Below are 25,987 nucleotides of genomic sequence, written 5' to 3' on the forward strand. Positions count from 1 at the left end.
AATCTTAAATAAAAAAAATAAGTGATATAAATAACTGGGATATTTTTTTGAAAATAACGTATCGATGACTTTATAATTATGATCGAGTATGTTAAATCCTTAACCTTAGCAAGGAAACTGTGTCCAGTATGTGGCTTTACTTGTTGACTCTAAAAGGATTCTAGAGGTCAAACATCTTGCGCTCGCTAAAGGCCAATTTCAGTTAAGGTCATGTAAGGCTTGTTGGATTACCATGTTTGTATGACGTATGTTAGAGCATAAAACTATGGTAGTTCATATAGGGACAAAAAAGCTTTACTAAAAATAACTAAACCTGTAGACAGGCCTGCTCGAAATATTATGACCATAAATAAAATCAAATAAAATAAAACATAAAATAAAAAATAAAATAATTTACAGTTTTGCGCTTAGGCCCTAAAGAATGCTACTACTTAACCTTTTTAAAAATAACTTTAAAAAGTCACTATTTATGACCATAGATTAAAAAAAAACAATCAGAAAACAATATAAAATGTATTAAATCAAAATATGTAATGTATTAAGTCGAAATGTCTCTCTTACACTCTTACTATTTTTTTATAGAATATTTTAAGAAGAAATGTCTCTTATGCTTACAAAAATACTCATTGACATTGTCCAATAACAACAATTTCTCATGCTTCAATAAGGAATAACAGATAACAGTCCAATTATAGCGGATAATAACATGTTTTTCCTAACATATATATTTACAAAGCACAAATTACTTAGACTAAACATCAATTATTACTTGATAAGAGAACTTATGACCGCTTATAAGTTATGTCATCTCTCAATTAACGATATTACACTATATAATATGACACTAGCCTATGCCTGCGATTTTGTCCGTGCAGATTTAGGATTTTAAAAATCCCGGGGAAACTATTTGATTTTCCGGAATAAAAATTAGCGTACTGCGTATGTCCCCGGGATGTAAGCTAACTCTGTACCAAATATCAAAATCAATTAAACGGATGGAACGTGAAAAGTAAGCAGACAGACTGACAGACACACACTTTCACATTTATAATATTAAGTATGGATTGTTACATAAGATCCCATCCCATAAGACTGTGACAATATGTATAAAAAATTGAGAGCCACGAACAGAACACCCACGTCACTGCAACTAACTTGAGATTTGGTACGTAGGTTTACTCTTTACCTAATATAGATCCCCACTGAGGGGATTTTCAAAAATTCCAATTTGTATCCGAGCGAAGCCAATACGGGTCAGCTAGTTAATTTTTATCAGTAACTGCATAGGATATGCTCGCGTCCACAGATCACAGGCTATCGGGCGTTTATAGGTGATGAATTGGACTTTATCGCCTTATCAGTTCCGATAACCCGCTACCCGATAGGCGTCGGGTTCAAAGCCTCAACGGTCGAGTGGAGGATACTAAATGATAAATGACAAACATGTTTTGTAAAGCGGGTTTAAAATAGATCTGTTTTATTTGTTGTTAGTGTTACACAACTTGCAGAAGATAATTTTATCAGATTCATTACATAATAATCACAACATGTTTGAGTTAGGACACTATTTACATGTGTGTAGAATTTGCATATCGCTAACGCTGCCTACGAAAATAACGACCGAACTCAAACGAACAAAATTTTGAGATGAGAGGTTTTAAACCAACATTAGTTACGAGGTACGATTTACGACGTGACGTCTTCATAAAAAAATTATTTTATGGAATGGAAAAAAATTGTTTTTGAGAAAACTTATAAGTTCGAGTTGAGCCTTTATTTTCGATACGCAACGAATAGCGATTTATAAATTCTTTATGAAGACATCATGTAACGTGTTGTTTTAGATGATTACATCTCAAACTTTGTAAGTTTGAGTTGAGCCGTCATATTCAATTGAACATTTTGTTAGTTTGAGTTGGGCCGTTATTTTCGATAGGCAAAGAATAGCGATCCATAAAATTATTTTTTTATGAAGACGTCGCGTCGCGATGCTTTAAAACCTCTTATCTCAAAATTTACAAAATTTTGAGATAAGAGGTTTTAAAGCAACATTAATTACGAGCGAGTAAAAATAATTTTACTTGAAAACAAATTACATTATTAAGTAATTCACATTTATTTCAATTATCGTTTGTTATACTTAGCACTATGTAGAAGTAAGTTGATCTCGGTACTAATTGGATACAAGACAGCGTGTGACCTTCAGCACGGGCGGAGTTAAGTGCCGTCTCACGAGTCTGGAGTCTCACAATGGGTGTGACGAATTGGCATTAATATTGTTCAAAGACGTGTAAACTGTATAGTCAGTTACCGGCAATTAAATAGTTGCATCTGGTCTACGATGCGCTGCGAGCTTGCTTGTTCCACGCTCTCGTGTACTGTGTACGGATATAGCACTCACACTAATGCAGATGGCGAATGCAAATGAATAATTACTTTTAAAAAAGTGGTATTGATAATGGAAAAATATATTAAATATTAAAAAATATAATATATTAAACAAAAAAAATAGAGGTAGGCTTTCTGATTAATTAACTAGTTATAGCTTGGTACCTCCACAATTTACCAATTCACCCAACGAAAAATAGAGCTAAAAATTTATACTCAACGCACAAATTGTGATATGAAAACAATATATATAAATAACATTGTGTACTTGACCTAGTAAAATAGAAAAGGCGATAAGCTGAATAGTTTCCTTAACAATGCGACCGACCTACATCATGTCCCTACCTAATGTGTTTGTCAAAGTCCAACCATAACACAAGTCACCATCTGGCCTAATTTTTTTTTTTTTTAAGAATATTAGCCAAGTTAAATGACTAATATTTCCCTTTCCTCTCCAATCAAGCGTCAGGCTTGTGCTAGGAGTAGGTACGAGAATAGTGCAACGGGCGGGGTTTGAACCGTCGACCTTTCGGTTTTCAGTCCACTCCTATACCGGTTGAGCTATTGAGGCTCTAAATTGCTCCAATTTTACAATATCATTTCTTTTTTAGAAATTTATAATTTCTAAATTGTCTCTGGTCCGGTCTGGTGGATCGGAGGATTCGGCCGTGGCTAGTTATTTCCTATTGTTCCAACAAAGCTGACAAAGCACTCTGTTGGCATGACTCGTGGCTCCAAGTTCGTTCCATGACATTTTAAGGTCAAGGTCGAGCAACGGAAGAACGTCGTACAACCAACAAAACGACGAAAACTTGCCTTTCTGACATGATGGATGGCGTTGGTGATTTCCGATATTCCCCTTTATTTATATTATAAGCGTGACACATTTCTGACCTTTCTTGCTTTATGTCATTCTTCACCGCTCAGTCGTTTTTCGCACTTAGATGTTCATGAAAAAGGTACTTACCAACTAGATAATGACCCCGGATTCGTGCGCGTGGATATTATATTTCTTAAAAATCCCGCGGGAAAATTTTGTTTTAATGCAAAAGCATATTAATCAAGCATATTATGATTAGATAATTAGTTAGGTATTCCTTATTTAGAAATTCATTTAAAAACTTTGGAGAATCGTCACAATTAGTGTTTCTTAATCTTATGTTTCGACATGAACTCTACCAGCGGCCTGTAAAGGAGATTTTATCAAGCAGAGCCGGCAAGAAACTCAGTAGCTGTTTTATACAAAAACGTCAGAAAATTCAGACACCGAATATTTAGAGATTCTTTAACAATCGCATATCTAATCAGTAATTCGGCCGTTTAACTTGAGTTTGAAGAACAAACATATATAAAAGGAAAAGGTGACTGAATGACTAACTGACTGATCAATCAACGCACAGCTCAAACTACTGCAACGGATCGGGCTGAAATTTGGCATGCAGATAGCTATTATGACAGCTAAGAACGGACTTTTTGAAAATTCAATCCCTAAGGGGGTGAAATAGGGGTTAGAAATTTTTGTAGTCCACGCGGACGAAGTCGTGAGCATAAGCTAGTTTAAAATATGGGTGCCTTTATGTACTGTTTATTCCCTGGAGAAGTTAGAACGACTAAAAGTAAAATTATGCCGTAAATAAATTACACGGCAGGCGTGCAGATACGAGCAGAACATGATTTTGGAGCGAGGCCAATGAAGAGCATTATTGAAATGACGAGAATCGACTGATTCACCCGCAGGCCGCAGCACCCGCCCAATATGAACAAAAGAATTATCCAACTGTTTCATTGTTATCGCAAAAGAAACGACCACTTAGTAGTACTTTATTCGTGTGGTACTACAGTAAAAGTACTTCTTCTAGTGCCTCTCCATTACTGAAGGTCAGCAGTCAGTTTTTTAAACTTCTCCCTGTCCATGGCTAGGCGGAATAGTTCTCCGACTGTTTTAATGCCAGTCCACTCCCTGATGTTACGTAGCCATGACTTCTTTCTTCTTCCCACCCCTCTTTTCCCAGCTATTTTACCCATCATGATTGTCTGCAGCAGGCGGTACCTATTGTGTCGCAAAATATGGCCCAGGTACGAGATCTTACGCTGCTTGATGGTTTTAACTAACTCGGTCTTTTTCTGCATCCGGGCAAGAACCTCAGCGTTGGATACTTTAGCCGTCCAGCTTATGCGGAGCATCCTGCGATACGTCCACATTTCGAAGGCTTCGATCTTTTTCCGTAAGTCCTCCACTAGGGTCCATGCCTCGCAACCATATAGAACTACGGGCCAAATGTAGCATTGCAGGAGTCTGATACGGAGTTTTAAAAGTACTACAGTTTAAAAAAAAAAAAAGTAATGTACTAGGTACATCGGCTTTTAGCCTGAGATCTATAGAGCGCACTTTGACTTTGCTCAGACTTAAGATTGAGGAAGAGAGTTAAAACGAGACAGATGTGACAGATATAGCTCCGTCTCGTTTTAACTCTGTCTTAAGTCTATGGTAAGTCAGAGTGCGGTTTATAGATCTCACCTTTAGAATGACATTTCGGCTTTGTAGAGCGTTGTCTCGGTCACTCATACCTATATGACGTTTTGTCCGTCTCAATGACAGGGACAACTAATCTAAATGTCGATGTACATTACTTTCTGACGCATACTGTACGTCGTCATTTCGAGTATCGTCATCATGCTCATCAACCAATCGCCGCGCCGGCTCCTTGCTGAGCCACGGGTCTCTCACAATGAGGAGTTGGCCATAGTCCACCAGTGCGAATTGGCAGACTTTGAGAACATTATGAAGAACTCTTAGGGTGAAATCTATATCGCACTTTGACCTTGTTCAGCCTTAAGACACTGTTAAAACGAAACAGCGTTATATAGCTGGCATAAATCTGTTTCTTTTTAACAGTGTCTTAAGTCTGAGCAAAGTCGAAGTGCGCTCTTCAGCAGAGGCGCATGCCCGATCGAATCTCCGACCTCTTGAAAAGGAAGCAAACGGTTTAACCACTAGGTTATCACCGCCATTGAGTAATGACACAAAGCTGGGATTCCAAAAACAAAGTCCAAGTATATATTTACGTAGTATATACACAGAACCATGTACTGATTCACCTCGTGTGACACGCAACAACACTGATTGCCGGATGAATGGCGGTGTTTTATCAATAGAGTACAAACACTTGCTACACTTGGGTGCAAAGTCCGTGTTTTCGTTTCAAGATCGCCTGTTCCGTGTACTCATCAGGGTTGACAACCGAGACACAAAAAAACAAAGTCTAAAATGTACTTTGTGTACAAGTAAAATAAATAAAGTGCCGCCAAGTAATTTAGCGTTCCGGTACGATGCCGTGTAAAAACCAAAGGGGCATGCGTTTAATAAAACTTCCATACCCCTTCCAAGTTGTTGCTTTGAATGTACTTAAGTTATACGTAACAGAAAACACGCATGCCGAAACAGCGCAGCGAATCTATCAAGTTTCTAGACCTAGTGGATCTAGAATCTAGACGGACGTAGAGTAAATTGTTGATACGTCAGCTAGTTTCTACTTTTATTTAAAAACTAGATGATACCCGCAACTTCGTTCGCGATAAAAAGTAGCCTATGTCCTTCCCCAATATGCAAGCTATCTCTGTATCAAATTTCGTCAAAATCGGTTGAACGGCTGGGCCGTGAAAGGCTAGCAGATAGACAGACACACTTTCTCATTTATAATATTAGTATGGATCTTAAGGGAACCTTTCGAGAGTTATCAAGTGGCAACCCTAATAACCACCGAATGGACCCGTGCATCCGCGACGCGACAATTGCCTTTAGTGGACTTCGGACCTCATTGTCTGCAACTCCGGTGACTTGACTACCGTCGTGTTACGTGTACTTTGTTATCGGAGTCGGGCTAATTCCGTGAAGCGTTCCTGAACAACGCTGACGGGGCGGATGGGTCAGCGCTGACCAGTGACAGCGTTGAACCACACTACGCGGCATAATTATGTGCATTAATTACTATTTACTTTGATTATTGATTTACCAAAAACAGGTCAAGTGGGAGTTAGACTCGATTTACGGTATATGACAACTAGTCAAATCAGTAACTTTTTATCAAACGTCAAAACGCGCACTTAGTATGCTATATTCTATGAAATACTGTAATGTGACGTCACATCATAATGAGGTACTTTTTTTAGTTTAATCGATAATTTAAAATGGTTATTACACTTAAAACTAACAAAGGACGTGGATTTTACGTATTTTGGAAGACCCTCTATTTAATAATCACTGCGAAATAATTTATTTTTGATGTAGTCAAATACCCAATTATCGACATTTTGCACAATAAATCAAAAACTATTAGGCATAAAAATAAATAAAAACCTGTTCAGGTATCAGGTAAAGCCCTTTCATATGGTGACCCGCCTGCTCGTTTGCTCGCTATATCTATTAAAAAAAAAAAAAGAATAGAGATCGTTGGATATTTAGCGTTTAAACTATCGTGCGTGATTTCCATTATATAATATAATATCTCTCACCCGGCTATACTCACGTGTTTAGTCGACGTTAGCCCGACTAGTTAGACGTTAGCGCTTGAAAAAGGACCCCGGATGGGTTCGAAACTAGTCGGGCTAACGTCGACTAAACACGTGAGTATAGCCGGGTGAGAGATATTATATAGTACTAGCTGCTCCGGCGAACTTCGTACCGCCTAACAGTCGATTCTTTTTCAGGCAATTTTTTTAATTTTTCTCTCCGTTAGAACCATTCTCGTACTTCAAGGAATATTATAAAAAAGAATTAGCGAAATCGGTTCAGCTGTTCTCGAGTTTGCGATCAGCAACACATTCAGCGATTCATTTTTATATATGTTGTATAGCGATAATCGTTGGATCTGTTTTTACACACATAGGCGTATTTTTATGGTCACGGCCATTTCAATTATAATTTGGTGTGTGACGTCACTCGATCTTCACTAATTACCACGGACGTGTTACAATTTAAGGCAATTACAGGCTCCATTATTAATTGAGACTTATCAGACTCATTACAGAAGTGGCGTGCTCGTGAGTATAATGAAACTTTTTTTTTTTAAGAATATTAGCCATGTTAAATGACTAATATTCCCCTTTCCTCTCCAACTAAGCGTCAAGCTTGTGCTAGGAGTAGGTACGACAATAGTGCAACGGGCGGGATTTGAACCGTCGACCTTTCGGTTTTCAGTCCACTCCTTTACCCGTTGAGCTATTGAGGCTCTAAACTAGCTGATGCCCGCGACTTCGTCCGCGTGGATAGATAGATAGATAGATAGAAATTCTTTATTGACAAAATATTAAACGAACATGACAAAAAAGCAAAAAAACTTAAACAATTGTATGCAAAGGCGGCATTATTGCTCAGAGCAATCTCTACCAGGCAACCTTTGGTGAAAGGAGAAACTAGGTGTGTTGGATAGTACTTCACGTAGATTTAGGTTTTTAATAATCCCATGGGAACTCTTTGATTTTCCGGTATAAAAAGTAGCCTATATCACTCTCCACAACTATCCATGCGAAAAATTACGTCAATCCGTTGCACCGTTGCGACGTGATTGAAAGACAAACCAATAAACCAACAAACAAACACACTTTCGCATTTCTAATAAGAGCACTGATTCTGTGGTTGTGGTGTGTACAATAAATTTTTCTTCAAATTTGTCTTTTTGGTATGTAGGTAAACACGTACATGCAATTGCAACATTGATTCACAAATTATTCGCGATTTACCTCATACATCAATGAAAAATGAAATCCCAGCTCTAATTACCAAGTAAATACCTAAGCGATAACAGGTGAAATGACACATCGAACTCATTTGGACTTTATGATCAGACATACAGAGGAAAAAACAAATAAAAATCTTAGTTGCGAAGGCATTAGTGTAAAGTCACGTACGCCAGAGGAACTTTGCCTCATTTGTAACCAATTACCATCCGAGCTTTGTAATTATAACGCATTACGCAACATAAGGAATCAAAGGTAAAAACCTCTAACAGACGTCACAACATGACGATGTAGAATGAGAGGAAATCTAACAAAAACCGGCCAAGTGCGAGTCAGGCTCGCGCAATGAGGGTTCCGTACTACAGTCGTATTTTTCAGACATTTTGCACGATAATTCAAAAACTATGATGCATAAAAATAAATAAAAATCTGTTTTAGAATGTACAGGTAAAGACCTTTCATATGATGCCCCACTTGATATAGTCACTCACTTCGAAAGTTGAAAATACTAATTATTAGTTCATGACCACAATTTAATTTTTTTTGTGTGATCTAACCCTAAATTCACGGTTTTCAGATTTTTCCCCAAATGTCAGCTATAAGACCTACCTACCTGCCAAATTTCATGATTCTAGGTCAACGGGAAGTACCCTGTAGGTTTCTTGACAGACAGATGGACAGACAAAGGCATGAAATTAGGTCTTATAGCAGATATTAGGGGAAAAATCTGAAACCTGTATTTGTTAAATAATTAAATTGTGGTCATGAACTAATAATTAGTATATTCAATTTTCGAAGTAAGATAGCTATATCAAGTGGGGTACGATATGAAAGGGCTTCACCTGTGCATTCTAAAACAGATTTTTTTTGCATCGTAGTTTTTGAATTATCGTGCAAAATATCGAAAAAATTGACTGTAGTACCCCAGTCGCACTTGGCCGATTTTTTTGCATGGGTATTTATCTAATATTATTTATGCTCTATGTAGGTCAAGTTTGTTCAACGTAGTGACTAGTGACATCCGTTGTTGCGCCAAGTCGTACTTCGCCCTTTGCGCATCCAGGTCGTTACACTGGCGAGACTATTCTATATCTGTGTATCTTTATCATACTTTGACGAATGTTTGTCTTAAATTAAATTGTTCATTCAATGTTACAGCAGAATTTTTTTCGCGACTATTTTACTTACTTTTTTATAAGATTTAAATATATTTTTTAATATGCAGACTTCGCTACCCATATTACAAATGCGAACGTGTGTTTGTTTACTAGTGTGTTCTTCAATCACGTCGCAACGGATTGATGTGATTTTTGCATGATTATTTACATTTTGTTTATGCTCTATGCAGGTCAAGTTTGTTCAGCGGAGTGACATCCTTTGTTCCAAGTCGTACTTCGCCCTTTGCGTATCCAGGTCGTTACACTAGCGAGACATCTTTGTTATCATACATCTGCGTATCTTTATCATACCTACTACATTTTGTTTATGCTCTATGCAGGTCAAGTTTGTTCAGCGGAGTGACATCCTTTGTTCCAAGTCGTACTTCGCCCTTTGCGTATCCAGCGTTGCACTAGAGAGACATCTGTGTTATCATACATCTGCGTATCTTTATCATACCTACTACATTTTGTTTATGCTCTACGCAGGTCAAGTTTGTTCAGCGGAGTGACATCCTTTGTTCCAAGTCGTACTTCGCCCTTTGCGTATCCAGCGTTACACTAGCGAGACATCTGTGTTATCATACATCTGCGTATCTTTATCATACCTACTATCACGAATGTTTGTCTAAATTGATGTAGCTATATTGCACTATAAATTAGTCATTGTTAAAAGTGTTTATTCAGTGTTTTTAACTAGACGAATTTATTTCTAAAACCAGTTTTCGTTCATAGTTAAGTTGTTGTTCTAAGTATTTAAGTACCTACTTGAGTTTAAATTAAGCCCCACAATCGGTTTTTATTATACTCTTTATCATATTGTGATTATGTCACAATAACAAGTCTTTTGAAGTGGTTTTTATGTCGATTTCAACAACATTCTGACAAAGCATGATTTCTTATAATGATTTCAAATCTAGTTTCCGACTGATAACCGTTATCTAAATACCTATATAAAAGAAAAAAGTGACTGACTGACTGACTGATGTATCAACGCACAGCTCAAACTACTGGAGGGATCGGGCTGAAATTTGGCATGCAGATAGTTATTATGACGTAGGCATCCGCTAAGAAAGGATTTTTGAAAATTCAACACCTAAGGGGGTGAAATAGGGGTTTGAAATTTGTGTTGTCCACGCGGACGAAGTCGCGAACATAAGCTAGTCAGAGATAAAAATAATTGTCGTCTTCATACGCTAAATCGTAAATCTGAAATTGATAACTGCTAATTAAGTTATTGTATACTAGATGATGCCCGCGACTTCGTCCGCGTGGATTTGTAGCCTATGTCACTCTCCAGGTCTTTATCTAAACCTGTACGACTGTAAATGCCGTACTCAGAGTCGTTTAATAGTTACTTGAGTTTAGTTAAAACGAGACAGAGCTATATCTCTCACATAAATCTGTTTCGTTTTAACTCAATCTTAAGTAACGATTAGCGACTCTAAGTACGGCTGTTAGTATCATTTTCACCACAGAGTACTATATACATGGGATATTCACAGAGGACAGTGTTGCTAACTTGGGAATTTCATTTCCGTATTTTGAGATGCTGGTCTACCCATAGTTTTGATGTGTCGGTAGTCGGTACCCACTACCCAGTCCTATTGCTCGGTGCTAGCGATTTCTGCCGCGTCAGCAGTGGCGTAAGGTAAGTAAGTAAGGGCCCTGGGGCAAATCAAAAAATGGGGCCCCACTGCTATCTAAACTGGTTAGGTTTCTCGAAAAAAATATCTTGACTCAAATTCACAATAAAACGCACATCGATGAATAATAAAACGCACAAATCGCTATTCGTCAAATTGACTACACTGCCAACCCACAGAAAGAATTTAGGAGAATTCCCTAGACATAACTTTTGAATTTCTCTTACCTGAGTTGCCATGTTAAACCCGGGTTGCAACCTGTCATATTTATTTTGAAAATGGGAGAAATTTTCAAAAGTTCAGTTCGATCGAGATTTTCTGGCAAGGATTCGAGGGCCCTCTGAACTTGAGGGCCCCGGGGCACTGCCCCGCCTAGCCCCTAGGTAGCTACGCCACTGCGCGTCAGGTGTCAGTATTCGCAGGCACGTCTAGCGTTGCGGCGTGACTTTGCCTGCGTGACAAATTCGCTACTTGTTGCCAACATTCCATGCAACCATGCATGCCTAGATGTACATCGGTGTATAATTAGAGCGGGGGCTCGGCGGGGGGCGCGTGTCGGCCGTGGCGTGGACGTCCATGGCGACGTAATGATGCCATCGACCTACGAGTGAATGTTTATTTATACTCGTGTTTGATTCATATGAAATTAACGTTATCCGCGACTTCGTCCTCACATTCATCATCAGCATTGTCATCATCAAACGATAGACGTCCACTGCTGGACGTAGGTCTTGCGCCGCCGCCATCCAGCGGCTCCCTGCGACTCGTCTGATGTCGTCCGTCTACTATAGTAACAGATAATAAAAAATTCTAAAACACCATGTACCTAATTTAAAAAGTAAGTAGGTAGGTGCATAATCTTGTACGACTGTACGGAACCCTTCGTGTGCGGGTCCGCCTCGCACTTGACCACGAATCGGCTATCTTGGCTATCGTCATTTCGATCAAAGTTTAGTGGAATATAATTTATCTATGCGTACAAAGTGCAGTCCAGCTGATAAAAGAATTAGTGATTATTTGTATATTTGAAATTGGGGTGATGACTTCATGATGGTCTTTTTTTTTAAATTTATGTATAGACTAGCGCTTGGCTGCTTTGTTTTGTGATGTAACCACAAATTCACGGTTTTAGGATTTATTCCTTTACTTGTGCTATAAGACATATACCTACCTACCAATAGAGATTGCCCATTTTCTTAGGAGCTTTGGGCCCCCCCTAATATAATTGTTATGTCACCATGGTTTTAATTTTATTTTGTAGACAAATAATTAACTCTTTATATTCTGCAAACGATTTCTATTTATTCACCCTGGTTATAAAGAAATCTTATTTTTTATATTGCTGATATTGAGGTTATATTTAATTAATACTTCTTCAAAATAAATGCATGTTTACGATTCTAACTGTAATTGTGGATATTTTCAATAATAGAGTGAAAAAAAGTCGTTATAAAACATAATCGTAAAAAAATAACACATTCAAAAAAAAAAAAAAATTTAAGTTTTGACACGACGCCACAAAAGAGGGCCCGTTCACGGGCGATCTCCTTTCATGATTGTAGGTCAACGGGAAGTACCCTATAAGCTTCTCGACAGACACGACAGACGGACAGACAGACAATGAAGTGATCCCAAAAGGGTTCCGTTTTCCTTTTGAGGTACGGAATCCTAAAAATATTAAAAATTACACATTTGTAGAGCACGTGGTGAACATTTCGATATTAATGTCGATTACTATCGTTGATTCTAAAAATACAGTGTTTCTGACTAACAGGATATCAATTAATTAAATTCTAGATACAAATCCTATCACCATACAGAAAGTGATTCACCACCGATAATGTGGTCAGTGAAAATCACAGTTATCTTCGTGAAAAGTGATAACAACTCGATAATAATTAATGATTTTTTATTGAGTATTATTACTTATTAGTGTGATTTATGATAGGAAATAAAAATCGTTTTATGCTGTCATCAACTCTATGAATCATTTTATTTTTATGTGTCTAACACATTGTCATTATATTCTATTCTGGCATACTAAATGTTCAAGAGCGGAGCGAGACCAATAACTAATCTATTTAGTTTGAAACAGACAAAAAGAGATGCACTTAACTGAAAATTAGGTGGTCATTAAAACCAATCTTATATTAATTAATCTGGAAACTTTGCACGTATCTGGTCATAATTCGTGACCTGGATTGTTTCCGAAATTCAAAGTGTAATATCCCCCCAAAGTATAATATCCCCCCAAAGTATAATAATATAAAGTATATGAGATGATTCAAGAATATACTCGTAGTCACAAAGTCAAATGTTTTATTCACAATAGGTAATAAATTACACTTTTTGTTGATGGTCGGTTGTTGCATCACTACAAACTCAGAATAGATATTTTCTATCAATTTTTACACATTACTCAATCATCCTTTTCAAGATCAGTGATCTGTTTTATGCCAGAGTAATATATCAAGAAAAATCCGAGGATTGATGCCAGATTTATATATTAACTAGCTTATGCTCGCGACTTCGTCCGTGTGGACTACACAAATTTCAAACTCCTATTTCACCCCCTTAGAGGTAGAATTATCAAAAATCCTTTCTTAGGTATACTGGTATAGGTAACAGGACCTTTCTATTGTGCATACATTTTGAGATCTCACTCGCCATTTTAGCTTTGTGTCAACTGTCATGTCAAAAGAACAATTTTAGTCCTTAACTAGCTTATGCTCGCGACTTCGTCCGCGTGGACTACACAAATTTCAACCCCTTAGGGATTTTCAAAAATCCTTTCTTAGCGGATGCTTACGTCATAATAGCTATCTGCATGCCAAATTTCAGCCCGATCCGTCCAGTAGTTTGAGCTGTACGTTGATAGATCAGTCAATCAGTCGGTCAGTCACCTTATCCTTTTATATATTTAGATTTTATACCTAATGTGGTAGCCTCTAACCCCTTGGCGGTTTTACTGTGATGTACAGTCAAATGCCAAAACTCGTTTAGCACCTTATTGATCGAATTCGCTTGCACGGCACGGTTGGCGCACATCTGACTGGTTTTTGATGCAATAGTTTTGCGGAATTGCTACTCGAATTCTGGAGCCGATTATTAACATGTGATTATTTTGTTACAGGTTGAAGGCGAACAGAAATGTTCATAGACGAGAATGAGACGTAAGTTTTCACTTTTATTTTGAAAAGTAATTATTTGAATATCTGCGAGTCTAAATAAGACGTCCTTAATGGTATAGTTACCGTCAAACTAGCCAACTTTGCCACTGCCCAAAAAGCAAATAATAAGCAAGTTCGCTATGCAATTTTTTTTAAAAGCTAACTTTTATCTGAATAAAAAAAATGGGTATAATCCTTTTCACGTAAGTCATGTAACAGCGTCCAAAAGATTTCCCAACATTTTAAACCGGACATCTCGATTCCCGCATGTATGGCAAAGAGGTCCTCATAGTACCCTAAATTACACCGCTACCGTTACCGCGCTGGTGCAGTGCGTCACAGATGTTTGCGGAGGCTCACACAGATGATTTTTACGCGATTGTGAGAAAAAGAGCTGCATCTGTGATGAGCAGGGTGCGTGGGAGCTCCAACAGTATTCTGAGAACATTGGCTGCAAAGTGGGAAAACCCTTTTATGAAACACTGGGTGTACATACACATGAACACCAAGTGGTCAAGGGGGTATATGAATTGATTATAATTTGAATTAATTAATAATAATAATAATTGTAATTTTATTTAGTTACTAACATAGTTAATAAGTTCTTCTGTTACTAACACATTATGGATGAAACATCTGAAATAAAATTAATAATAATAATAATAATAATAAATGCGAAAATGTGTTTGTTTGTTGGTTTGTCCTTTAATCACGTCACAGCGGTGCAACGGATTGACGTGATTTTTTGCATGGGTATAGTTTAAGACCTGGAGAGTGACATAGGCTACTTTTTATCCCGGAAAATCAAAGAGTTTCCGCGGGATTTTAAAAAACCTAATTCCACGCGGATAGCTTCTCAGCTAGTCCGTTATAGTTTTGTTTACCCTTAAGTACATCTGATCCTATTTACTATCTGATAGCTTATCAGCGAGTGTATATAACTAATGATAACTACAAGTCGTCAGTAATGCCGTGCCACTGTGTACGATCGGTTCACCATACACTCGGTTAAACGCTTCATATTTTTAATACTGGTTATTAGTGTACGTACTGTGCAGTTCTGTTATTAGTTACTTCTGGATATGGGAGTGTATGCTTATAAAACGTAAGTTTTCAAGTCAATTCAAATTTCTTTATTGCGAATATGGGTAAACAGTGAAGATGTTACAAAAAACCGGCCAAGTGCGAGTCAGGCTCGCGCAATGAGGGCTCCGTACTACAGTCGTATTTTTTCGACATTTTGCACGATAATTCAAAAACTATAATGCATAAAAATGAATAAAAACCTGTTTTAGAATATACAGGTGAAGACCTTTCATATGATACCCCACTTGATATAGTCACTCACTTCGAAAGTTGAAAATACTAATTATTAGTTCATGACCACAATTTAATTTTTTTTTGTGTGATCTAACCCTAAATTCACGGTTTTCAGATTTTTCCCCAAATATCAGCTATAAGATCTACCTACTTGCCAAATTTCATGATTCTAGGTCAACGGGAAGTACCCTGTAGGTTTCTTGACAGACAGACAACAAAGTGATCCTATAAGGGTTCCGTTTTTCCTTTTGAGGTACGGTACCCTAAAAACAAAAAGGTACAGCCAAATTCTGCCTATTAGAATGCAATATGTTATGATATACCTGACAACTAGAGCCTCAATATCTCAACGGGTAAAGGAGTGGACTGAAAACCGAAAGGTCGACGGTTCAAACCCCGCCCGTTGCACTATTGTCGTACCTACTCCTATCACAAGCTTGACGCTTAGTTGGAGAGGAATGAGGAATGTTAGTCATTTAACATGGCTAATACTCTTTAAAAAAAAAACTTGTATAGAGTTTTGATAAAATTAGTCACATTAAATACTTAGTCACAAAAAAAAATACAAAGGAGAATGGGCGCCATCTTATATCTAGTAGCCATCATCCCTATTCATACCACCACCATTCATTCGACCGTCCGTATTGTGCCAGATCCTTCTTTCCACGCACATGCAAACTGTGGAACCAACTCCCATCGGCGGTGTTCCCTCTAGATTACAGCATGGGGTTATTCAAGGGGCGGACCAACAAATTCCTAAAAGGCAGGCAACGCATCGGCAGTTCCTCTGGTGCTGCAAATGTTCATGGGCGGCGGTAATCACTTAACATCAGGTGACCCGCCTGCTGGTTTGCTCGCTATCTCTATTTAAAAAAAAATGCTTCAAAGGTTATGCAACTGTACTTGTTAACTAATCGATTGATTATGTTAGCGGAATCCTACCGTGCAATATACTACGCTATCGCTTATTACTTGTTAGTTATTATTACATTCGTAATCAGCTCACTAATCAAGTGTTGCAACTTGCACGCCAGTACCACGTGATCAATAATTATACAGTTATCACTTAAGCGTTGATAACGATAGGGTCTAGACAAATTGACAAACAATGCGCCTTCTCATCCTGAATAGGGTATTTTACCCTTTTTTGAAAATTGTTTTAATTTAATCTTAAAGTAATAAATAAACCACCAAAAAATTTACAAAATTTATTCGATCGATAAGTGCAACAAAAATACATTTAAATTTCACTTATTTCACTTATAGGTATTGGATTGTGTTTAGGTAGTAAAATAATAACGCTAAGTTTTTGCTAGCGTTCAGTACCCGTACCAAGATTTTACGTCTCACCAAACCAAACCAAATTCGAGAGTCGAAATACTTCCGCGTTACAGTAAAATGGACCTAAACAGCCTTGAATTGAAGTCAAATATTCAATGCCACTGATTTTAATTTCGCAATGTTTCCGCTTGGAGCGCTGGCTGTAGAAGTGTAGACAAACTTGAGCTTTAAAACAAGGCGTTTAAGATCCAGTTTACTGTAACGCAAAAGTATTTCGACTCTCGAATTTGGTTTGGTTTGGTGAGACGTAAAATCTTGTACTACGGGTACTGGTTACACCCGGTATAAGGAAAAATATCAGACTTTTCATAACAAGTATAGTTACGACTTTGTATTTAAGTAGGTACCTACTGTGATAAGATGATATCCTAGACTGAAACGTGTTTTGTTGTAAGGCAAATTATAGCAAATCCAAGGTTAGCCATTTGTATCGCAGAAGCGGTCCTGCGTATATAATGTAGGGCAAAGTCTGCTTTGCAAGGCAATACCTGCAAGATCTGTCGGCAGTGGCGTGCACAGTGTTTGAAGCCAGGGTAAGCATTAGTTAGGTAGGAACCTATTTACTGGCAGGTCATAATGAAAAATATGCATTGAGCCATTACAACTGGGGTAAGCAGTGCCTTTATGCCTCTATGACCTGCACGCCACTGTCTGTCGGTAAACATGTGGGTATAATCATACGTTACTATGTCTGTTAGGGCTTAGATGAATTACTTCACCTTACCTTACCTGTTTCCTTATAGACTGGCTAGACTGGTTCTGAAGAGCAAGTATGTGTGGCAACAGCACAGATAAAGCTCCTTTGTGGGGCTAAGTATCTGCTTTTATAAGTCCCGCAAATTGCTATTGCGCTGGAACCATGTCGCATTAACATGGAAATGACATCAGCCGAAATAAAAATATAACATCAGCTCGAAACTTCAGTCTGAGTTCAGTATAGTGCTGACGTCACTAAAATGAAAGAGCTCCCGCTGGATTTTAAAAACCTAAATCCACACGGACAAAGTCGCAGGCATCAGCTAGTGAATTATAAATGCCAGTATACTTATGCTTTAAAGTTATATGGCTAAGCCATCAGGTAAATGTGAGTTTGCATGACGGGAAGTCATCAAGTTGGAGACATACTTAATAGCCTAAAAAGTGGCTTCATCTTGGTGCATTTATAGTTTATCTACATCTGGTGGCCATGGCATTTTGGCCTTTTTAGGGTTCCATACCTCAAAAGGAAAAAAGAAACCCTATCTGTCTATTGCTGGAATGGACTCTCCAAAGAAATAATGTGCAACTTTACTAATAGAAATATCCAAGTAATGGTTAGTAATAACTAATAACCAAGAATTTTAAACGGCAAAGCGCACATAAAAATCGGTCAAGTGCGAGCCTGACTCGCACACGAAGGGTTCCGTATCATAAGAAATAACTTTTTTTTTAATTTTCATGGCGCGGGCGGTATTTATGAAATTCTTATTACTCTATTACGGTTTACGGATTACGGATCACTGACAGACAGACGGACGGACAGCGGAGTCTTAGGGTCCTGTTGGCACCCTTGGGTTAGGTACGGAACCCTAAAAAGCTAGGTGATATAATATTATGTACACCTGATCGAAAAAAAATTGCACATTGGCGTCTAATTAAAGACTAGTTGGAAAGGTCAGTAGTGGGGCATGTTGACAGCTGATGAGTTTTTTATTATGCGGCAGCAGACGGTGTCATGCATATTAATGTATGTAAAAGTTACTGACTGACTGACTGACTGATCTATCAACGCACAGCCAAACTACTGTACACCTGAGCGAAACAAAATTAATTGCACACTGGCGTCTAAATAGAGACTAGTTGGAAAGGTCAGTAGTGGGGCATGTTGACAGCTGGTAAGTTCTTTATTATGCGGCAGCAGACGGTATCATACATATTAATGTATGTAAAAGTGACTTAAGTGAATAGTAATAGGAAAAGGTGAATGACTGACTGACTGATCTATCAACGCACAGCTCAAAGTACTATACACCTGATCGAAATAAAATTAATTGCACACTGGCGTCTAAATAGAGACTAGTTGGAAAGGTCAGTAGTGGGGCATGTTGACAGCTGATGAGTTCTTTATACACGGTAGCAGACGGTATCATGCATATTAATGTATGTAAAAGTTACTTAAGTGAATAGTAATAGGAAAAGGTGAATGACTGACTGACTGACTGATCTATCAACGCACAGCGCAAAGTACTATACACCGGATCGAAATAAAATTAATTGCACACTGGCGTCTAAATAAAGACTAGTTGGAAAGGTCAGTAGTGGGGCATGTTGACAGCTGATGAGTTCTTTATACACGGTAGCAGACGGTATCATGCATATTAATGTATGTAAAACTTACTTAAGTGAATATTAATTAGGTTAAGTATAAAAGGAAAAGGTGAATGACTGACTGACTGATTGATCTATCAACGCACACTGGACAGATCGGGCAGCAGTGCATTTATGCCTCTATGACCTGCACGCCACTGATGATGACTGTACCTTCTGAGCGTGTGTACAGTACAGGCGTTGTAGAAGCAAATGATAAAACTAATTAAGTACCTAGGTAGTTCATGAAGAATATCAATAATGGAACCTTGAAACACTTTGTGACATGAAGGTGTACATGATGAAACTAGGCTAAAGTACAAACTAATGCGATAAACCAGCGTGGCAGACGATAACTTAAGGCCTTGTCCGTCTTTGTTATTACATTTTTTTTACGAAATAATAGGTGGAAATTTTACAAAAAAAGTTTTCGAAAAATCTTTCAAAATTTAGGTATAGTATATTTCTACGGCTATACATTTCTATGGCTATATCCAGTCGACGTTAGCTCGACTAGTTTCGAACCCATCCGGGGTCCTTTATCAAGGGAGTCAGTTCGCGAACGCGTCGCGCCAACAGCTGACCCTCTTGATAAAGGACCCCGGATGGGTTCCATTTTTAGGGTTCCGTACCTCAAAAGGAAAAACGGAACCCTTATAGGATCACTTTGTTGTCTGTCTGTCTGTCAAGAAACCTACAGGGTACTTCCCGTTGACCTAGCATCATGAAATTTGGCAGGTAGGTAGATCTTATAGCTGACATTTGGGGAAAAATCTGAAAACCGTGAATTTAGGATTAGATCACACAAAAAAAAATTGTGGTTATGAACTAATAATTAGTATTTTCAACTTTCGAAGTGAGATAACTATATCAAGTGGGGTATCATATGAAAGGTCTTCACCTGTACATTCTAAAACAGACTTTTATTTATTTTTATGCATCATAGTTTTTGAATTATCGTGCAAAATGTCGAAAAAATACGACTGTAGTACGGAACCCTCATTGCGCGAGCCTGACTCGCACTTGGCCGGTTTTTCGTTTTGAGGTACGGAACCTAAAAAACGATTGTTGTGTTGTTCCAGGCCGGATGCGTGGTGGGTGTCGGCGGCACTGGGCACGATCCGCGCGGTGGTGCTGGTCTTCGACGTCCTCACCTTCCCTCTGCATCTGGTGCTGCAGCGGCCGTGGAGGAAGCGAGCCTTGTCGCGACGCATCAAGGTAAGGGACCTACCACCATTTTAGAGTGCGAGGCAAGTTGGAACTTAATCCTGCTATTTGGCTCTAAAGTAGCAGGAATAGCTGTAAAGAGGAACAGAGCATGACGATGATGATTTATTTATTCATTTGCTTTCATGGTTACATGAAGCCCCGTTAGGGCATTGCAAAGTTAGGTACATTAACAATACATACATGCTAAATATATAATTATTATACAACTAGCTTATGCTCGCGACTTCGTCCGCGTGGACTACAAAATTTCAAAACCCTATTTCAGCCCCTTAGGAGTTGAATTATCAAAAATCCTTTCTTAGCGGATGCCTACGTCATAATAGCTATCTGCATGCCAAATTTCAGCCCGATCCGTCCAGTAGTTTGAGCTGTGCGTTGATAGATCAGTCAGTCAGTCAGTCATTCAGTCAGTCAGTCAGTCAGTCACCTTTTCCTTTTATATATTTAGAAGATTACATGCCAACTACGTGTTACATTATTTTATAATAGATTTTATCAGGTAATTATATAGGGCATTCATTTTGAAACAACATGGTAACAAAGACCCAATGTTGTCCAGTATTATAGAATACCAAGATTAACATGGGTCCAAATTAAACTGTTCTGTTCCTTTTAAAACTGTATGAAAAATTCGCACAATATTTAGACAAAATAAAGTCTCTGACACCGCGTCAGAGGAAAAAAAAAACAAAAAAAGGAACCTACCACAACACTTGCGGTGTGACGTCACATCACTAGAGTGACGTCGCACCTCCAGGTGCAAACTAGGGCTTGAGCTTTTTTTAATCCATACTAATATTATAAATGCGAAAGTGTGTCTGTCTGTCTGCTAGCTTTTCACATCCCAGCAGTTTAACCGATTTTGATGAAATTTGGTACAGAGCTTTAGCTTACGTCCCGGGGAAGGACATAGGCTACTTTTTATCCCGGGTTCCTACGGGATTTTTAAAAGTGATGAAAGTGATGATGTGGCCTAAGATAAGACGCATTTATCTAGAAGATGCCTAATCACTCTTGTTTTAAAGATACCCGGATTGTAATTGGTAGGAAACACAGATCGTGGAAGAGTATTCCGAACCTTAGCCATGCGTATGAGGAATGATGACGCAAAACATTTCGTGCGTGTAGATGGAATGTCGACGACATAATAATGGACGCCCGCCCGACGTCTTAAGGTACGGACAGACGTGCTCAAAAAAGCGTGCTTTTATGCTAGCTAATGTTAGTATGCTCATGCAACTGTTCACATTTGCCAGCAATAAGCATGCTTAAATAAACTGTAGAGTTATATGTTGTATGTTGTACTGAGTACATGCTAATAAGCAAACCCTGTTCAGACGCGCTCGGAGCACGCCCCCTTCGACCCGCGCCTCAGGTAGCATGCTCGAAAATCAAACGTCGGTTGATTTTTGAGCATGCTCGAAATAAGCATGCTCATTACATGACACACGTGCTACTAATGAGCACTTGCTCAATAAAAGCATGCTTTCGTGCTAGTAATGAGCACGTCTGTCCGTACCTTTACGGTTCGGTGGTTTCGGTGTAACTCCGGCTTTCGAAAGAATACAGGTTCGTTTGCAAAACCGGAGTTGTCGTGAACACTCTTACCTAACCGGAGTTTCTATTTTCATATTTTTAGAAAAAAGTCGGGCTTTTTCAGCGGTCACATACTGTACTAGCTTATGCTCGCGACTTCGTCCGCGTGGACTACAAAATTTCAAATCCCTATTTCACCCCCTTAGGGGTTGAATTTTCAAAAATCCTTTCTTAGCGGATGCCTACGTCATAATAGCTATCTGCATGCCAAATTTCAGCCCGATCCGTCCAGTAGTTTGAGCTGTGCGTTGATAGATCAGTCAGTCAGTCAGTCAGTCAGTCAGTCACCTTTTCCTTTTATATATATAGAAGACTAGATGATGCCTGCGACTTAGTCCGCGTGGATGTAGGTTTTTTAAAAATCCTGTGGGAACTCTTTAATTTTCCGGGATAAAAAGTACCCTATGTCCTTCCCCGGGATGCAAGCTACCTCTGTACCAAATTTCGTCAAAATCTGTTTGAACGGTTGAGCCATGAAAAGCTAGCAGACAGACAGACAGACACACTTTCGCATTTATAATATTAAGTATGGATTAGTATATTAGTATTATTAGTATGGATAGAGTCTTCATAAATTGAACATATGAAATAACGTAAAACTTATCTAATTTTATCAGTAACGTCATCATTGTCAGCCAATATGCACCTTCTGTTGGACAAACGCCTCTTTTAATGAGGTCTTCCTCATGCAATGAGGTCATTTACTTCATCATCATCATCATCATCATCATCAACCAATAGACGTCCACTGCTGGACATAGGTCTCTTGTAGGGACTTTCACACGCCACGGTCGGCGCCGCCGAATCCAGCGGCTCCCTGCGACTCGTCTGATGTCGTCCGTCCACCTAGTGGGGGTCTTCAAACGCTGTGTCTTCCGGTGTGAGGTCGCCATTCCAGCACCTTGAGACCCCAACGTCTATCGGTTTTGCGAACTATGTGCCCTGCCCATTGCCACTTCAGCTTCGCAACCCGTTGAGCTATGTCGGTAACTCTAGTTCTCCTACGGATCTCCTCGTTTCTGATTTGATCACGTAGAGAAACTCCAAGCATAGCTCTCTCCATCGCCCGCTGAGTGACTCTTACTTAACAAATCTGTAAATAAAGGCTAATAAAAATGTTTTGTTTCCAGGCCCGCATCACAGAGTCTAACGCAGACAGCATAACAGTGCGGTCGGTGTCCACACCATGCGACCTGCACTTGCGGCTGGTCCGCGACGGAGTGTCCAGCATGGAGACCATGCTGAGAGCCGCGGCCTCGCGCTGGCAGGAGCGGCGCTGCCTCGGCACCAGGACAGTGCTGAGCGAGGAGGACGAACCACAGCCTAATGGACGTGTCTTCAAAAAGGTAAGAATACAATCCGATTTCCTTTAACCGTCCTTATGCTGTGACGAAAGTCCTGAACGAAGCTTATGTCATTCGAGTGGAGAGAAGGAGGGAGGTATCAAGCATGGAGAGCATGTTGAAACCCGCGGGCGCGTGCTGGCAGGAGCAGCGCTAGGTCTGGGCACCAGGACAGTGCTGAGTGAGGAGGACGACCCACAGTCTAATAGACGCGTCTTCAAAAAGGTAAGAGTATGATCTGATTTCCTTTTAACATCTCTACGCTGTGACGAAAGTCCTGAACGAAGCCTACGAGATCTGAGTGGAACGAAGGGGGAAGATGGCAAGCATAGCGAGCTGCTGCTGGCCCTTCAGACTTAGTCCGTAAAAACCTTGACCGTCCTTGGAACCATCGCAGCACCCGAAAGTCTAATTTTCCGCAACATTTTGTAAACGGTGTTGAATCGTCGCGTCGTCGAGTTTTATGGCATATTCTTCTTCTGTCTTGGGTTTCTTTTCCGTACTTAGACATAGTTTGCAGATGTGGTGCACCTCCCCGCTGCGTCACTCCAGGATCTAAGATGAGGTATTTTAAAAGCCTTCAGCGTTTAACAATCTAGTGAGTTTTAGTAAAATGGCAATGCCGTTTGCAAGCTGTGAAATTCTACTAATCTCCTGTTCCTATAAAGGGGGAAAAAAAGTAATCTTCTTTCCCTTGCCCTTGTCCCATTTCATTTAGGCTCGGGTCTCTTGTATGTAAACGCCAGGGTTTGCTATCCTGGGATGTCATTGGCGAGATATTAAGGGCTTCAACGTCCCTTATCTCGACATTGGACCACTGTGTGGCTGAGTCTTCGTCTTTCAACTACGAGGAGTTTTAAGATGTGATGTGTGGCACAGTTTTGTAAATTAACGTCTTTTCTTTCTTCTTTCAAAAAGAAATGTAATCCTATTGTCAATATGTGTGTTGCAGTACAGAATGGGCGACTACGTGTGGAGGACGTACCTGGAGGTGGAACATGAGGCGCGGCAGTTCGGAGCGGGGCTGAGGGCGCTGGGCGCGGCGCCCAAGCGCAACGTGGTGATGTTCGCCGAGACCCGCGCCGAGTGGATGCTGGCCGCGCACGGCTGCTTCACGCAGAGCATACCCGGTGAGAGACCAGCTTAGTGACCTTACCTTTGCTGACCTTATTTAGGGCTTACTGCCAGTCATTTTACACGTGCAGTCTGTGGACGAACTACACGCAGCGGACCTACAGTGCCCTGCGCGTTCAATACAACAATGTGCTGAGGGCGGTGTTGAGGAAGCCTCGACACTGCAGTGCGTCGGCAATGTTTGCGGATGCTCGCGTGGATGATTTCTACGCGATCATGCGCAAGCGTGCCGCGTCCGTGATGAGCAGGCTGTTGAGGAGTACCAACACTCTCCTCAGCGCATTGTCCATGAAATTGGACAGCCCTCTCTGGAGGTGCTGGAGTGGTGCGCACATAGGTGCAAAGAGACTCCCTCGGGCGTGATAAATAGGATTAGTTTTAATAGTAGTAGAATTAGTTGTTAAGTTAAGTTTAAGCTAGTAATAAGTAGGTACTAACATAGGTTAAGGAATTGTTTCTGTACTAACACGCAATTATGGGTGTACTTATGCCTGAAATAAAAGTTTATTTATTTTTTATTATTAATCTTTCTAGCGTGTCCCTTTACGAGTCTCGAGGTCACCCAAGGAAGTTCTTTCTTTCTTTGCGTGAAAGAGTAACAAACATACACACACACACGCGTACAACCTTTCGCCTTAATAATTCAGTGTGATATTTTTGTTACAGTGGTAACCATCTACGCCACACTGGGCGACGAGGCGATCGCGCACGGCATCAACGAGACCGAAGTGTCCACGGTCATCACCACGCACGAGCTTCTGCCCAAGTTCAAGAAGATCCTCGCGAGGACGCCCCGAGTGGACACCATCATCTTCATGGAAGACCAGCTCAAGAACACTCCAAGAGATGGCTTCAAGGAAGGCATCCGGATTGTGGCTTACAAGGAAGTGCTTGAAATGGGCCAACAATCTAAAATTGGTGAGTAACGTTTTACTCTTGCTAAGAAATTTTTAAAATGGTAGTTCCGAATTTATTGGGCGAATCGTTCTCAATTCGGTGTTTTTTTATATATATCCTGTAGTAGGTACACAGAATTCTCCGAGACTTCTGGACCGTTTCGCAATCTTTTTTAAATTATTTGAAGAAATTTGCAAAGTGGTCCCATATTTTTTTGATCCAGTTCTTTAATCCTGATGCTGCAGCGTTACTGCCCGCCTAAGTTATTTATGGTGAATTAATATTGTAGGCAACGAAACGACTACTAAATGAAATTCCAAGTACATACATAATTAATGAAATCTGTGGTGAATGATGAAGCAGGATATATATTATATATTATTATAAGATATTTATGTAGTTTATTAGATTCTAGTACCGTAGACCTATTCCACTTCTTGATACGCCTTACTCACAACCTTGAATGGGAAGCTGGAAGAAATCTCTGTTTAGAGATAAGCATTTCCAATGTAACTTAATTTATTATTACTTTGTAACTACAATTTTGGTACATGAAAAATAAAAATAAAAATAAATAAATAAATATTTACTGAACCGTGGGGATTTAGGAACTGTTGATGGTGAATTCTTAATCCAGATGCTGCACATTACTTACTACACCAAGCTACGGACTGGGAAAATGC

The 25,987-nt window shown here is 39.4% G+C and overlaps 2 protein-coding genes across 5 annotated transcripts in view; one reads left to right on the forward strand and one right to left on the reverse strand.

Annotated features, from left to right (window-relative positions):
• Acsl (Acyl-CoA synthetase long-chain) overlaps positions 1-25,987 on the forward strand; it is a 142,860-nt gene that overhangs the window by 103,436 nt on the left and 13,437 nt on the right. For 2 of the 4 annotated variants that reach the window (XM_069500036.1, XM_034968388.2), the window contains exons 2-6: positions 14,061-14,100; positions 20,187-20,322; positions 23,061-23,276; positions 24,226-24,403; positions 25,074-25,325. In XM_069500036.1, the coding sequence (XP_069356137.1) occupies positions 14,078-14,100; positions 20,187-20,322; positions 23,061-23,276; positions 24,226-24,403; positions 25,074-25,325 (805 nt within the window). In that variant the 5' untranslated portion in view covers positions 14,061-14,077. Of the gene's footprint in view, positions 1-14,060; positions 14,101-15,047; positions 15,203-20,186; positions 20,323-23,035; positions 23,277-24,225; positions 24,404-25,073; positions 25,326-25,987 lie in introns of those variants that run through there. The other 2 variants (XM_069500034.1, XM_069500035.1) reach the window with 2 other exon arrangements.
• Positions 4,258-5,046, reverse strand: LOC138402700 (uncharacterized). Its single transcript, XM_069500437.1, has 2 exons — positions 5,034-5,046; positions 4,258-4,655 (listed from the first exon to the last, which is right to left on the reverse strand). Exons 1-2 carry the CDS (start codon positions 5,044-5,046, stop codon positions 4,258-4,260), a joined length of 411 nt encoding a protein of 136 aa, XP_069356538.1.

The sequence above is a fragment of the Maniola hyperantus genome, chromosome 1 (genome assembly GCF_902806685.2).
Source record: "Maniola hyperantus chromosome 1, iAphHyp1.2, whole genome shotgun sequence".
NCBI classification, from domain to species: Eukaryota; Metazoa; Arthropoda; class Insecta; order Lepidoptera; family Nymphalidae; genus Maniola; species Maniola hyperantus.